Source organism: Mirounga angustirostris, unplaced genomic scaffold, assembly GCF_029215605.1.
Source record: "Mirounga angustirostris isolate CCGP_5_RB_7025 unplaced genomic scaffold, mMirAng1.0.hap1 SCAF_3, whole genome shotgun sequence".
Lineage (NCBI taxonomy): Eukaryota > Metazoa > Chordata > Mammalia > Carnivora > Phocidae > Mirounga > Mirounga angustirostris.
Genome location: NW_026991711.1, coordinates 138,712,834 through 138,729,507, shown reverse-complemented (window position 1 = coordinate 138,729,507; position 16,674 = coordinate 138,712,834). Strand labels below are relative to the sequence as shown.

Below are 16,674 nucleotides of genomic sequence, written 5' to 3'. Positions count from 1 at the left end.
TAAAGATATGTAAGGGGTTCAGGAAGGCCTCTCTTAAGAAGAGACTTGAGCAAAGGCTTGAAAAAAGCAGAGTTGAAAACCAAGTGAATATCCAGCAGAAAGGTGGTCTAAGCTAAAGGAACAAATGTGCAGCTCTATGAGGTGGAATATGGTTGGCGTGTTGGAAGAATAGCAAAGAGACCAGTGCACGTGAAGCAGAGTGATCAAGGAGCTTTTTATCCATCTATAGAAACTCTCTGTATTTACCCTGTGTAGTTATGATACCAATTAGATGCAGTTAAATTCATTTGTTTCATTTACTTTCAATTTTGGGGGATTTTTTTAAACATTTACTTTCATAAATGGTTTGCATGTTTCCAAAATCAAATCTACAAAGCAAAGTATAATTCAAAGAAGTCTAGCTTCTATTCTTATTCCCTCCAACCTATTTCTCTTCCCATGGGTAACCATCTGTGAACCTTCTAGTTTTTAAATATAGGAAATACGTTTGTAATTCCTTCCACTTCTTAGATGCATTAACATCCACCACCATCTCCCTGCCCTGCCTTCTGAGGTAAATGGTAGCGTACTATAAAAATATGGAATATTTGAGTTTGTGTGTTGTCCTTGCACAGGGACCATGTTAATCTTCTCTATCATTATAATGTTGGTATTTGTGCTGCTGAAGCAAGCACTAAGAGATGAATATTTTACATGGGTAAGAGTTCAGAAGCTGGACTCTGTTGGGAGAGAGATGGCTTCAGTAGGTGCCACCGTGGAGAAACGTGCATAGTCAGTAGTCACCATGAAGATACCAGGTGCCTGCAGAAAGAGCAAGTGGCTCGGGATGGACCAAAGGCATTGAAAAAAGAAGTGACAAGGGAACTGCAGATGGGCATTGCCTACTTCACAACTCCGACTTGAGGCTGCTTCAGTTTATGAACCATTTCTGCCAATATTATGTTGTCTCAAAGAATGGATCAATAAAAGGTGCTAATGTTTTGGTTTTTCAATGAATTCATTAAGCACATGAGAGTATAAACCCAGAGTCCTTCATAAACACACAAAAATGTTTGAACAAACCCATGTCACAAACCAAAAAATGTTCCTCAGTTTCTCTTAGTTTGAATTTTGCAATACTAGAAAGAAAAAGCATTCTAGAGGTCATTCTAACTTGTCCAAAGAGACTAATATCTTAGTCAAAAGAGAAGAACAAAAAAATTATTGCAAATTTCTTTGTATATACTAAGCCCCTTATATATTATTGAGCAAAAATGTATTGAGTGACTACTATGTTTAATACTCTGTTAGGTGCTATAGAAGACATAAATATGAATTAGACCTTATCCTTGCCCTTGAGAATCTTACCATCTGTGCCAGTTATTAACTTACTACTTCTCAGCTACAAATCCATCCTTCTTTGTCTTGCTTCATTATTCTAGAGCTGGACCCTGCAGGCATTTCTGCTTTGACAACTGGCAAAATGTTAGGCATTGCCAGGAGAGGGCTATGGAAAGACTCTTTGAGGCCAGAGCTAGAGGAACCGACTTTTCTTTCTTTTGGTGTGGAGCCCATGGGTTGGTTTGCAAGAGAGGCCTGGTTATGTGCACCTCAGCAGTCTTCCTGGTTCACTTGTGGCTGGGTACCTCCAGCAGGTTCCTTCACCACAAGTTGACTATAAGTTCCTGTGACAGCCATGCCCTCTTCTCTAAATTTCCAAGTTCCTCCTCTCTGTTCACTCTTCCTTAGCCAAGGGTAGTAGCTATTCTGACAGTTGCTACTTCTGCACCCCTTAGAATCCACTCTCTCCTTCTCAGTAGATACCTTTTATTGGTTAACAATCTTTACATTAAATTTTCTTTGTCAAATTACTAGAATGGTTTTGTCTCCTAGTTGGTCCCTATCAGATATACCAGATATACCATGAATATGGAAAAAAAGACAGACCTAATTAATGTAAAGTCTGTGGGAGGAGGGCTATTTCTGCTGCAATCACAGACTAAAGACCAAATAGCATCAGAGATGTAGACCCATTAGTCTGTGTTGTGTTCAGCTGCGTACAACAGAATACTGACCTCAGTGGCTTAAGCAAATAGAGGTTTTTTTTTCTTATATAACATGAAGTCCATAAATAGACAGTTAATAGCAGCTCTAGTTACTTAAAAAAAAAGAACTCAATCTCCTTTTCATTTCCAACTTCTCCATCCTTAATGTTCGGTTTCTGTTCTCACGGGTACAAGATTGTTGCTTCTCCTCCAGACATTGGATCCATATTCCAAGCAGAAAAACAAAAGGGGAAAGAAAAAAAGAAATGAGCCAGTTGAAGCTATACCCTTTGTATACATTCTTAGGGGCAATACCAGGTAACTTTAACTCACATATCACTAACCATTCTTAACTATAAGGAGACCTGGGAAGTTCAGTATTTTTTAACTGAACAGGGTTCTATAACCAAGAAAGAAAAGGAGAACATATGTTGTATAGGCAACTAGCCATATACAGATTAAGTGAAATTAAGTGAAAAATGGGTAACTTACATACTCTTTTATCTATTATTGAAGTACAGTTGACATACAATGTTTTATTAGTTTCAGGTGTACAACATAGTGATTCGACAAGTCTATACATTCCTCAGGACTCACCACAATAAATGTATGTTACCATATGTTATTTTTTTTAAAGATTTTATTTATTTATTTTAGAGAGAGAGAGTGAGAAAGATCATGAGAGGGGAGACAGTCAGAGGGTGAAGCAGACTCCCCATTGAGCAGGGAGCCCGATGCGAGACTCGATCCCGGGACTCCAGGATCATGACCTGAGCCGAAGGCAGTCGCTTAACCAACTGAGCCACCCAGGCACCCTGTTACCATATGTTATTAAGATATTATTGACTATATTCCCTATGCTGTGCCTGATGGACAAGAGGCAAAAGAGGGACTTGATCCCATATCTACATACTTACTCATTTTCTTCTAACATAGTCTTTCTATATTAATTACCAACTGTGACATAAAATTGTTTTTTTCCTCAATAACTAGCATATCTTACCAGAAAAAAAGGATGGAATAATATTTGATATATTAGTGTATCGTTTTCATGTAATTCTTTAATATAAATTTTAGCCTGGACCATCTGGACCTCTGAAAGGCCATAAAAAGATACATTTACTTTTAATTCCTTACTAAATTTTTGGAGTCATTTAGTAAATACTCTATTCCACTATATGGCATGAAAGTAGCTAAATAATTTTGTAAAGGAGTCAAAAATGAAGATTAAGGACAAAAATTTCTGCACTAGAAAGTGATTAGTAGCCTAGACAGGCAGTGTTAGGTTGTATATAAAGGATACTAAGAAATGTTTTCTTTCTTTTTTTTTTTTTTATTAAAAGATGTTATTTATTTATTTATTTGAGAGAGAGTGCGCGATAGAGCACGAACGTGGTGGGGGGAGGGTGGTGCAGAGGGAGAGGGAGAAGCAGACTCCTTGATGAGGGGCTCAATCCCAGGATCCTGGTCATGACCTGAGCCGAAGGTAGACGCTCAACCAGCTGAGCCATCCAGGCGCCCCCCCAAGAAATGTTTTCTAAACAAATCAGCCCATCTCTCTCATCCGAGCTCAAGTCTGTCTCAATGAGGCACTTTCTAAGCAGGCCAATCTCTTTTCTGAAGGTGTGTCCCTTATCACACGCCACACAACATAGTCCTAAAACAGTTACTAATTTGTGTTTTTCTCCAATTTTTTATATACCAGTTCAATTTTTCATATACCCCAATTACAATGTAAACTCTTACATTTTCTTGTATACTCACTATGTTCAAAGAGGGGACACAGTATTTATTTGGAGCTCACCTTGACTGAATGATTCTATAGCATTAGCACAGGTTTAGAGGTTCATTTTCCTAAAAAAGATAAATTGATAGAAAATTAAGGCTAATAATATGAAACAAAATTTTAATAAGAAAAGCGACATAGTTTTATAACAAAGCCCAGAATATTTTTTTTTTTAAGATTTTATTTATTTGCGAGAGAGAGAATGAGAGACAGAGAGCATGAGAGGGAGGAGGGTCAGAGGGAGAAGCAGACTCCCTGCCGAGCAAGGAGCCCGATGCGGGACTCGATCCTGGGACTCCAGGATCATGACCTGAGCCGAAGGCAGTTGCTTAACCAACTGAGCCACCCAGGCGCCCCAAAGCCCAGAATATTTTTAACTTACTTTTCTGATTCTCATTTCCACAAATAATATATATATATTTTTAAATCACACTAATGTGAGAAGGCTGGTGAAAACTTCACAGGCTATTAAAGTGGAAACTTTCAAAAGCAGATAATTTAAACATCTTTCCATGTGTCCAGGTTAAAGCTATCTTACAATAGTTTTAACAATAACAACTCTACTCCACCCCAGAATTTCAAGGAAAGGGGAGTCAGTGCACAAGACATGTGTTTCTATCTGATTTGCTCTGAGTTATGCCTGGAATTCTGAACTGAAATTGCCCACATTAAGATGCTGCTGCCTCCTGATTACTTAAAAAAAAAATTAATTTAAAAAGGGGCACCTGGCTGGCGCAGTGGGTGGAGTATGCAGCTCTTGATCTCAGGGTCCCAGGTTCGAGCCCCAGTTGGGTGTAGAGATTACCTTAAAAAAAAAAAATGCTGCTGCCTCCACATGGATCTCAAAGGAGTGAATATTTTGAAGACAATATCTTCTGTTTCAGTTATCTCTTGCTGTGTAACAAACCACCCTGAAACTTCGTAGCTTCAAACAATAACCTTTTCATTGCTCTTGATTCTGTGGGTCAGGAATTTAGGCAAGGCTCATTTCTTTTCCATGTGGTATTGGCTGGGAAGGCTTGATGAAAGCTAGAAAACCCAACATGGCCTCACTCACATGTCCAGGGCACCTCAGTTCTCTTTTATGAGGCTTTTTTTCTGTCCAGGTTTCTTATGTAGTAGTCTTATCTAGTAGTCTAACCCATGTTTCTTGATGTAATGGTTGGCTTCCAAAGAGAAAATGAAAGCTATGAGACTTCTTACTAGTCCAGAAGTCATACCTAATCACTTCTCTGGGTCAAAGCAAGTCATAAGATTAGCCCAGATTTAAGGAGAAGGAAAACAGACTCCATTACTTGATGAGTGGCAAAGTCACATTGCAAAGAGGCATGCAGGATAGGAGGGATTATTGCACTTACATTGGGAAAAGGATTTTCTATACTTCTCTTTACCACCCCATTCCTTTCTTCTCCATGCCATCTTCACTCAGGCTTATCACATAATACCAAACTATGATGTCATCACTTAAGATGATCATCTCTAGGGCACCTGGGTGAGTCAGTTGAGCGCCCGACTCTTGATTTTGGCTTAGGTTGTGATCTCAGGGTCATGAGATCCAGCCCCCCCCCCTCCACCCCCGCCAATGGGCTCCCAGCTCAGTGTGGAGTCTGCTTGTCCCTCCCTCTACCCCTCCCCCAGCTCGCACTCCTGCTGGCACATGCACACATGTACTCTTTCTTTCTCTCTCTCTCTCAAATAAATGAATAAATAAAATCTTAAAAAAAAAAAGATGATCATCTCCACTATTTAAGAAAAAAATACAGAGAGAATTGAATACTTCAAAAGAAGTCCCCTCTGCATCTTTATGGTCTCACTTTACTCCTCTCAGAAGGTGCCATTTTTCTTCAACCTTCCTCAGTGCAAATATTCACGCTCTATCAACATGGGTTGGTATCACTGAAGATCCACTTTGTCACACACACACACACACACACACACAAGCTGTTCTCACAGGTAGCACTATCTGTTCTTTGAACAACTAATATTCTTCATAAATAATTAAACTTCAACTGATCGAACTCATCAAGGACCTACCATCTCCTCTTCTAGGCCAGTTCGCCTGCTTACTGACATATTGACAGTCAGAGCCTGGACTTAGACCTAACCTCTCCCTGTCATAGGCACCTAGCCCATATGCACCCTGGAAGTGATCCTCTTAGGGATCCCAGCTTCTCTCCTGCCTCCTCTTCCTCTTCAACAGTTATTGCTACTGATTTATGGCTGAGGAGATAGGAACCTCCCTTAAACCATCTCTGTACACAAACCCATTTAGGAGAGTTTGTACCTTATGAGGATCTATTATTGAAGAATGGGATATGTGATGGTTAATTTTGGGTCAGTTTGACTGGCCATGGGGTGCCTAAATTAAATGTTCTCTCTGGGTGTGTCTGTGAAGGTGTTTCTGGATAAGATTAGCCTTTAAATCAGCGGGCTCATAAAGTAGACTGTCCTCCCCAATCTGGGTGGGCATCATCCAATCCATTTAGGGTCTGAATAGAACAAAAGGCAGAGGAAGAAAGAATTTGTCCCTTTCCCCCCATCTCACTATTGAGCTGGGACATCTCATCTCATCTCATTCAGACTGGGAATTACAAGTGGCCTCCCTGGTTCTCAGGCCTTCAGATTCTAACTGAATTATACCACTGGTTTTCCTGGGTCTCCAGCTTGGAGATGCAGATCGTGGGACTTCTCAGCTTCCATAACCACACGTGCTAATTCTTCACAATAAATAAATAGATAAATCAAAAATTAATCAATTAATCTCCTACTGGTCTGGTTCTCCAGAGAACTCTGATGAATGCAGAGCATTGTTGATTCTACTTTAGACATCACAGGATACTACATCCTTCAGGTAAGAATTGAGTGCTTGAGAAAATAATCTCTCTTCAAACTGCACATGTGAATTCAAATGAATTATCTCTGTTTTATCAGCTAAAGATTGAGCCTAAAATGATTAGCTTTCACATGATTTTGAATCATTTGCATTTGAAGTTGGGTCAGTGACAAATTCTTATTCATTCTTCATGTTTCAATTCTGAGGGCTTCTCCCTCGGGTTGCCACTAGATGATACCACACCTTTGTTCTAATTAGAAAAAGGGTGATCCTCTGGGTGGACATTGTCCCATGCCAAGGCTCTAGGCCAAGTGGGTGGGATTTCAGTCCCCCGCTATCCCTTCAACTGGGCATACTAGATGATTAATCTTTTATGTTGACTTGTATCACTTCCAGTAGAACTAAGTAAAATTTACAGAATTTGAGGATCTACTAGAAGTTCAGTAAGAGCCATTTTTTCTGAGACATTTCTGTATTCATCAAAGAAAATGATTTGTCCAATCATTTGCACAAAAGCAGGTGTTAAAGTTGGGTTGGTGTTGAAAATACTCGGACTTTCTTTAGTCCCATTAAATACATCACATCCCTTAATTCTTCCAAGCATACAGCTGGAAGAAAAATTACCTCCCTCACTTTACCAAGAAGCAACTTTGTGCCCAAAGTCACAAAACTCTTTGACCTATTCATGTGCTCATTCCTTTGTCCCAGTACTTCTCCGTCAGGTCCTCTGTCACTCAAAGGATTAGCCATATTTTTGGAATACTTTTCCAGGTTCCTTCAAAGAAATGTGTTCGCTTTGCTGGGGACCCTAATTTCTTCTGTCAAGCAGTGCATGAACTCGTTCCCCACGCACACACAGAGTCCTATTTCACAGAGCAGGAGAATGACCAGGAAGGGGGTCCCTCTAGTAAAGAGAAGTAACAACTGATTAAAAGGCCAAATCTCACAAGGTGTCAACTGAAAGAAAAAGTCGCACTATCCTCTGGCCAGCTTAGATCAAAAGAGAAACAACCTGTTCAGTTCTCTCTGCCAGGGCCACTTTTCAATTTCCTCTTTTTGCCTCTCCTTTACCAGCCACCGCCCGCCAGCCCACCTCTGTGTGGCTGTCGTTGTCCTTCCCAGCTAGTTGCCAATAAAGTTGTTACAAAGTGACCTTGAGTGTCTTCCCTACTGCCCCCGTTTCCCCGCCTTCTCCATCCGGGTGCCGCGGCGCGGATAAGAGGCGGACCGCGCCTGCGCGTCTAGCGCCACTCCTTCGACCTCTGCCGCCGTAGCTGCCGCCGTCACCTCCGGAGAAGGTAAGCGGAGGGCGCGAGAGCCGGGACTGGCCGGGGCGGAGCAGCGCCCGGTCAGGACCCATTCATTCAGCTGGAGCCTCGCTGGACGAGGGCCCAAGCCGACGGCGTGCACGGGAGCCCGCGGGACCTGGGTAGGAAGGACAGGCCCGGGAGGGCACTTGACCTTAAGCCCCTTTACCTCCGCAGAAGGGAAGCGGGAGTGGACCCCACGTCGGCCGTCACCCAGGTCCTCCAACCGCCCTGCCCCGAAGATTGTAAGATGTTCGCCTGCGCCAAGCTCGCCTGCACCCCCGCTCTGGTGCGTAGTCCAGGCTGGGCCGGGGCGCTGAGGGCGGACCGCTTGGCCTGGAGCGTCCACGTTGTTGAATGGGGCACCTCTGGGCGGGGCACACCAACCTGTGGGGACCGCGCACCCCTCACCCTCTGTGTTCTCTTCTTCCTTTCCTACTGATCCTGGGGCAACTCACTCCGCTTCTCCCCTCCACTAGTGCGGTGGAGAGCAGCCGAGGCCTAGCTGTCAGGCCCCACTCTCTGTAGGGCAGACCCTCCTTGCCCCTAGTGCCGGAGCGGCCCCCTCCCCCACCTCCTAGCGTGCTCTGCGGGGTTGGGGTCGGCGCGAAGGTTCAGGTGCTCTTAAGCATGTAGGGGGCCTCTGAGGCCTAGTTCACCGCAACAGCGTTCTCCCTTGCCCATCTGTAGGTCAAACTCGCTGCTGCAGAGGGAGGGACTTTGCCTCACCCTGTGTGGGCGGAGGAAGAGGTGGTGGAGGAGACGAAAGTCTTTCTTCCTGCCTCTGGCTGTTATTTCCATAACCATTTTGGAAGCTTTAGGTGAAGTAGGATGTGGGGGATTTGTCTTAGAGAATCGGGTCTAGGTTCTGAAGGGATTTTATGTGATCTCAGTGTAGTGGACACTCAAGGGCAGAGACGCTGGACTTCAGTATGTCCTTATGGTGAGATATTTCACCGATTATTCTTACACTGATACAGAATTGTTTAAACTGCTTTTGTATTTTATAATTAATGGACATATAGGAATATTTCGGAAGTTGTGGGCCTCATATTAAATGAGGGGCTAATTTAAACGACGTTTATAGCAACACTTGATAAACTTGTTGGTCCACTTAAACTTACCAAAGAACGTGGGATGTTTATTGCTCTTTTTCTGATCTGAATCGTGGCACTACAATCATTGAAATTTTAAGAATAATGCTTTCAGGGGCGCCTGGGTGGCTCAGTCGTTAGCGTCTGCCTTCAGCTCAGGTCATGATCCCAGGGTCCTGGGATCGAGCCCCGCATCGGGCTCTATGCTCGGCAGGAAGCCTGCTTCTCCCTCTCCCACTCCCCCTGCTTGTGTTCCCTCCTTCGCTGTCTCTCTCTGTCGAATAGAATAAATAAATTTAAAAATCTTAAAAAAAAAAAAAGTCATAAAAAATAAATAAAAATAATGCTTTCTTTTTAAGCATTTAGAAGTTTTATTCAGATTATTACAAATAGGGGCGCCTGGGTGGCTCAGTTGTTAAGCATCTGCCTTCAGCTCAGGTCATGATCCCAGAGTCCTGGGATCCAGCCCTGCATTGGGCTCCCTGCTTGGTGGGAAGCCTGCTTCTCCCTTTCCCACTCCCCTTGCTTGTGTTCCTGCTTTTGCTATCTCTCTGTCAAAATAAAGAAAATCTTTAAAAAAAAAAAAAAAAAAAGATTATTACAAATAGATTATGTAGCACACTTTTAACTTTAATTAGCAACTTTAAAATAAAATTCCCTTCATGGACTGAAAATAACCAGAGAGCAAGATAAGAGACAATACAGAAAAGTCATGAGCTTTCTGATATTTTTTGCTTATGGCTTTTTTAGAACTCATGGTACAAGAAGAGTCATTGAAGTCTTATCTACTCTTAACTTAATATTTGGAATGTTTTTTTCTTTAATAGATCCGAGCTGGATCCAGAGTTGCCTACAGACCAATTTCTGCATCAGTGTTATCTCGACCAGAGGCTAGGACTGGAGAGGTAATAGCAGTAATAATAGAAATTAAGTAACCCGGGCACCTGGGTGGCTCAGTTGGTTAAGCAACTGCCTTCGGCTCAGGTCATGATCCTGGAGTCCCTGGATCGAGTCCTGCATCGGGCTCCCTGCTCGGCAGGGAGTCTGCTTCTCCCTCTGACCCTCCCCCCTCTCATGTGCTCTCTCTCATTCTCTCTCTTAAATAAATAAATAAAATTAAAAAAAAAAAAAAAGAAATTAAGTAACCCACCAAGTAAGTCTTACGGTTTTAATTAAAGGGAGGGTAAAAAACAAAACAAAACACCTCATTAGTGAATGGTTTGAGGGCAGTCTTTTTCCACCCTTGTATGCAAAAAATAGTGCAGAGGATAAGCCAATGAAACTTGGCTGAGTTGGCTAAGAAATAAAGCCAGTATATTAAGTATATAGTCTTGAGTTGCCTATATTTAAGATCATACTAGCTACAGCTATTGAAAAGCCTACCCTATTAAAAAGCATATTGAAATATACTGTTTCATAATTTTCAACAACCTTGTGAGGTATATTGTTACCTCTATTCTACAACATTGGAATTACTCTAAGCTCTTGATTTTTCCACTGTGCCACACAATCTCCTATTTGAAATCACAAAATAGAGAAGTACTTACCATTTGACAGTGTAGTAATTAAAATAGCTAACTGATTACTGATTTAACCTTTGCCTTTATTTCCTTTTTTCTAGGGCTCTACGGTATTTAATGGGGCCCAGAATGGTGTGTCTCAGCTAATCCAAAGGGAGTTTCAGACCACTGCAATCAGCAGAGACATTGATACTGCTGCCAAATTTATTGGTGCAGGTGCTGCAACAGTGGGAGTGGCTGGTTCTGGTGCTGGTATTGGAACAGTCTTTGGCAGCCTTATCATTGGTTATGCCAGGTAATTTCTATCACCAAATAAGCTACTTTAAGAGCATGCTTGACATAGTTGGAAACCTAGAAAACTAGTGAAATAATAAGAGCTACTTTGTATTAAGTGCCAGCTCTGTGTCTTGAATTGTATTTTGAGGGCTTTGCATGCATGATCTCACTTAACCCTCCTAATACCCCTTAGAGATATACCCTAGTTTACTTACGAAGGATGAGCTTGCAGAAATTATACTAATTGCCCAAGTAGCTAGTGTCAGAAATTTTAATTCTGACTTCAGAGTCTGCACTCTTGATTGTTAAGCTGTATTGGGACTAGTTAACAGCACAGTCTTTAATAAAAGTATCAATTTCCATTTTATTTAAGACCTTATTTCTAAACTATCAGATCTTAAGAGGTATAGAATGTACTTTCATGGGAATAGCAAGTATGTCTGAACCCCTCAAAATGGATTAAGACTAACCATTTATATCGACATACAGAGATCACTTCCTACCTTTTCTCCATATGATTAGGATTGAAAAGAAAGGAATATTGAACAAAGGCAGAAGCAAAAGAGATCTGGGCAAATGCTTTTCCAGGACTTGCCAGTTTACAAAGATCGCATACTAGTAATCTGATTCTTTAACGTTTACCAAACATATTGGAATTCAGAAAATATTTCAGAGTAACAATTATATGTGTTGTGTCTCTTTTAGAAACCCTTCGCTGAAGCAGCAGCTGTTCTCATATGCTATCCTGGGATTTGCCTTGTCTGAAGCTATGGGTCTCTTTTGTTTGATGGTTGCTTTCTTGATTTTGTTTGCCATGTAACAGAAATTACTGCTTGAAATGTTGGCATTCATGTTAATTACGGATGTAATTCTGTGTATCTTCCTGTGACTCCGAAAACTGTAGTATTGGTGTCAGGGAAATGTACGTTATTTCCAAGGTCATTTCATTAAAGATGAAAACTTTAATTTTTGCTGTGATTTGTACTTAGCCTAAATTTAGATCATCACAAAGAAGACTATGCATTCAGGCAGATGCTATACAAGTCAGGAAACTAAGCAGTTGCAATGTGATGAAAATGAGTCAATTTTTATGAGGATTCTTTTATATAATATTCTGCACATTGTAATTCATAGGGCTTTTGGTTACTCATATAAAGAAGAAATACGTGTTTTCAGCTTCTATGAGATACAATTAGTTAAACTAAGATAGTAACAGGAATTATGATACCTGGGAGCAGAATTACCTTCCGAGACTAACTTGGCTGGTCTTACACAGCTGGATCTACAAATAAGTAGTGTCAGCTTTTTGAAGCTGAAGCCTTGTTAGACTAGGGTTGGGGGTGGTTTTTGCTTTTCAGTAAGTCTCATGTTAAGCAATTAAGTGTCTATAACAAAGAGTTTCTAAGAAGAAAATCTCATTAGCAGCTACTTTATTGCGTGAACAAGGCTCTCATTAGAAACCAAATATCAAATAAAAAAATTTTAAAAGGTGGGGTGCCTGGGTGGTTCTGTTGGTTGAGTGTCTGCCTTCTGCTCAGGTCATGATTACAGGGTCCTGGGATTGAACCCTGCGGCAGGCTCCCTGCTCATCAGGGAGCCTGCTTCTCCCTCTGCCATCCCCCCCACTTGCACTCTCTGGCTCTATCTCTTTGTCAAATAAATAAAAATCTTAAAAATTTAAAAGTAATAAAAACCAAATACCGAAAAGTAAACTTAATTGGCTATATTTTTAAAGCCAAAAATTGCTAAAGCATTGCTTATCACTAGCATCTCGGGATGCTAGTTGGTTCAACAACAGTTTGTTTCTAATACTAGAGTATGTTTTAAAAAATGCAAAAATATCTAGGATTTGTTGTCTAGATCTTGGGAACCAGTTGGGGAAAGACGGGATGTGCATCACACAAGTGCCGCTACCTTTCCTAGGAATTTTATGTACTTTATGTAATTTAGTCCTCATGACAACCCTGCATAATTGGGGAGAAAAAATGGACAGAAAAATAGGCTTAAGAAGGGTTAATTCCCAAAATCAGATAACCATTAAGTGGCAAAGATGGAATCCAGATTCAGACCTTCCTTGATTCCAAAGACCATGCTTTGATTTTTTTTTTTTTTTTTTGGTATGTTTATGTCAGGGATGACAAAGGAAAAGCTGATTTGGGAGAAGTTTTGTTAACAATTTAAAGCACAAAATTGAAGCATAATTTCAGCCTTGTGGGCTTGAAAAGAGGAAAGGTAACTGTGTGGTATGGAGTAGATGTGAACAAAAGAAGTGCAGAACCCAGCTCCAGGTGAAGAGCAGCAGAAGTGCAGAAGAGCCCAGCTACGGCTGGTAACATGAACTTGTAAGTCTCCACCTAGTTTTATGACTCCCCAGCAATGTTGGGAAGTTTGTTAACACAACTGATAACAGAGCAGTGAGGGTTATCAAGGCTGGTTACTGACAAGAAGAAATGACAGGTCAAAGGAGCTCTAAGCAGACAGCAAGCAAGGACATTGTTTAACAGGCTAACCTCTGAGCTTCAAACCTGTTAAGGAATGAGTAAAGCCACAATAGGAGTGATAAGTTGGAATAAAAGAGGGAGGTCAAGGGTATTCTGGAAAGATGGAGTGGGAAGCACCAGGAATCTCTTCCCACCTAGACAACAATTGCACTGTCCAAATCTGTCTAATTTGACTATATTGGAACTCTTGTCTAGTAAAGGCTTGCAACTTCCAGAGGAAGGCTTGAACTGTAAAGTAGGGTTAATTTCAATTTCAGGTCTTCATAGAGTAGCAGCTACCAGACCTCAGCCCCAACCGCAGGGCAGGCTGCTATGCACATCTTGGAGCAGCTTCCACACAGCTTGCGGGAACCAGGGTAAGCAAAAAGAACCCTGTCCTCCAAATACTGGTTATCAATGCTTTCTTTGATCATTGATTGTTACTTCTGGTTACAGAGGTACAGATAAAGAGGAGGGTGGCCATTGTTGCTCCCCCTCCCCTCATTGTTGCAAGCTCCTTCCCTCCAGCTGAAGTGACTTCCAGGGGAAGGTATCCATTTCCCCCTTGTTTTTTCTCTTTTTCCCCTTTTGGGAGCCAGATGCTAAAGACTAGGACATTCAAAAACACCTGCATTTACAGGGAAAATTAGAAAGTAACCACTCATGCCCAAGAAAAGGCACAGGCTCAGAGAAGACCTGACAAAACATTAAGTTTACACATCAAGCTAATCCTTTGCACAGAGACAGTATACAACAATCAAAAATAATAATAAAATAACAGAACAATGAACCCTAGGGAAAGAGGATAATCTGATTGCCAGAGATACCACATTATTCAGATGTCCAGTTTGCAACAACAACAAAAAATCAAAAGGCATTCAAAAAACAGGAAATTATGGCCCATTCAAAGGGAAAATAAATCTTGCAGAGAAAGACCTGATGATAGATCTCCTAGGGGAAGACTAAAACAACCATATTAAAGGTGATCAAAGAATAAATAGGTGGAGAAAGTTTAAAAAATGATGTATGCATGAACATCCTTATTTCAAAATTTACTACAAAGCTGCAGTAATTAAAACAGTGGCATAAAGACAAAAGACCAATGGAATAGAATAGAGAGCCCAGAAATAAATCCTTGCATATACAGTCCAATAATTTTTGACAGGAGTGTCAAGACCATTCAAGGGGAAAATGAGAGCCTTTTCAACAAATGGTGCCTGGAAAACTGGATATTAACATGCAAAAGAATGAAATTGGACCCTTACCTAACAACATATACAAAAATTAACTCAAAATTGATCAAAGACTTAAAAAGACTAAAATTACAAAGCTCTTAGAAGAAAACAGGGCAAAAGCTTCAGGACACTGGATTTGGCAATGATTTCTTAGATACGACACCAAAGACACAGGCAACAAAAGAAAAAAACTAGATAAACTTGAGTATCGTGAAAGTTTTAAAATTTTGTGCGATAAAAGACACTGTCAACAGAGTAAAAACCAACCCACAAAATGAGAGAATATTTGCAAATCCTGTATCTGATAAGGGATTAATACCACAAATGGAGAGAAGTCCTAAAACTCAACAACAAAAATACAATTTAGAAATGGTCAAAGGACTTAAATAGACATTTCTCTGAAGATAGTCAAATGGCTAATACATGAAAAGATGCTCACCATTGCTAATCATTAGGGAAATGCAAATCAAAGCTACAGTGAGATACCACCTCACACCCTGGAGTATGACAACTATGAAAAACAAAACAACAAAAAAGTGTTGGCAAGGATATGGGGGAATTGGAACCCTCGTGCACTGCTTGTAGGAATGTAAAAATGGTACAGCAGCTGTGGAAAACAGTATGGTGGTTCCTCAAAAAGTTAAAAATAGAATTGCCATATGATCCAACAATTCCACTTATGGGTATATACCCCAAAGAACTGAAAGCAAGGTTTTGTTTTTTGTCGTTTTTTAATTTTATTTGATTATGTTAGCCACCATACATTACATCATTAGTTTTTGATGTAGTGATCCATGATGCATTGTTTGCATATAACACGCAGTGCTCCGTGCAATACGTGCCCTCCTTAATACCCATTGCCGGACTAATCCATTCCCCGACCCATCTCCCCTCTAAAACCCTCAGTTTGTTGCTCAGAGTCCATAGTCTCTCATGGTTGTCTCCCCCTCCAATTTCCTCCCCTTCATTTTTCCCTTCCTACTATGTTCTCTTTTTTTTAACTCGTTTCAGGGGTACAGGTCTGTGATTCATCAGTCTTTTATTTATTTATTTATTTATTTATTTATTTATTTATTTATTTATTTATTTATTTAAGAGAGACAGAGATAGTGAGAGAGAGCTTGAGCAGGAAGGAGGGGGAGAAGCAGGCTTCCCGCGGAGCAGGGAGCCCGATGTGGGGCTCAATCCCAGGACCCCGGGATCATGACCCGAGCCGAAGGCAGAGGCTCAACCATCTGAGCCACCCAGGTGCCCCGATTCATCAGTCTTACACAATTCACAGTCCTCACCATAGCACATACCCTTCCCAATGTCCATCACCCAGCCACCCTATCCCTCCCACCCCCCACCACTCCAGCAACCCTCAGTTTGTTTCCTGAGATTAAGTGTCTCTCACGGTTTGTTTCCCTCTCTGCTTTCATCTTGTTTCATATTTTCCTCCCTTCCCCTATGATCCTGTCTTGTTTCTCAAATTCCTCATATCAGTGAGATCATATGATACTTGTCTTTCTCTGATTGACTTATTTCACTTATCATAATACCCTCTAGTTCCATCCACATTGTTGCAAATGGCAAGATTTCTTTTTTTTTTTGATAGGTGCATAATATTCCATTGTGTATGTATATATACCACATCTTCTTTATCCATTCATCTGTTGATGGTCATCTTAGCTCTTTCCATAGTTTGGCTATTGTGGACATTGCTGTTGTAAACATTGGAGTGCCCATGCCCCTTCGGATCACTAGATTTGTATCTTTGGGGTAAATACCTGGTAGTGCAATTGCTGGGTAATAGGGTAGCTCTATTTTCAACTTTTTGAGGAACCTCCATACTGTTTTCCAGAGTGGCTGCACCAGCTTGCATTCCCACCAACTGTGTAGGAGGGTTCCCCTAAAAGCAAGGTTTTGAAGAGATATTTGTACACTCATGTTCATAGCAGCATTATTCACTATTATAACTAAACTATGGAAGCAACCCAAGTGTCCATCAATGGATGGAGCAAAATGTGGTATATACATGCAATAGAATATTGTTTAGCCTTTAAAAGGAAAGAAATTCTGATAGATGCCACAATGTGGATGAACCCTGAGGACATTATTCTAAGTGAAACATACCTGT

General features: G+C 41.0%; 1 protein-coding gene and 1 non-coding gene across 4 annotated transcripts; one reads left to right on the top strand and one right to left on the bottom strand.

The window, feature by feature from the left end:
* Positions 1-572: 572 nt before the first annotated feature.
* Positions 573-674, bottom strand: LOC123840044 (U6 spliceosomal RNA). The gene has a single exon (XR_006789867.1). It is a non-coding gene; the product is annotated as a U6 spliceosomal RNA (small nuclear RNA).
* Positions 675-7,808: 7,134 nt separating this feature from the next.
* ATP5MC3 (ATP synthase membrane subunit c locus 3) lies at positions 7,809-11,806 on the top strand. 3 transcript variants are annotated; one of them, XM_045868494.3, is made up of 5 exons: positions 7,809-7,941; positions 8,128-8,239; positions 9,872-9,949; positions 10,666-10,859; positions 11,546-11,806. In XM_045868494.3, exons 2-5 carry the CDS (start codon positions 8,201-8,203, stop codon positions 11,658-11,660), a joined length of 426 nt encoding a protein of 141 aa, XP_045724450.1. In that variant the 5' UTR covers positions 7,809-7,941; positions 8,128-8,200; the 3' UTR covers positions 11,661-11,806. The 3 variants fall into 3 exon arrangements, with proteins under 3 accessions (XP_045724450.1, XP_045724451.1, XP_064442803.1); XM_045868495.2 differs by having other exon boundaries at positions 7,843-7,941; positions 8,111-8,239; XM_064586733.1 differs by lacking the exon at positions 7,809-7,941 and having other exon boundaries at positions 8,079-8,239.
* The last annotated feature ends 4,868 nt before the right edge of the window (positions 11,807-16,674 follow it).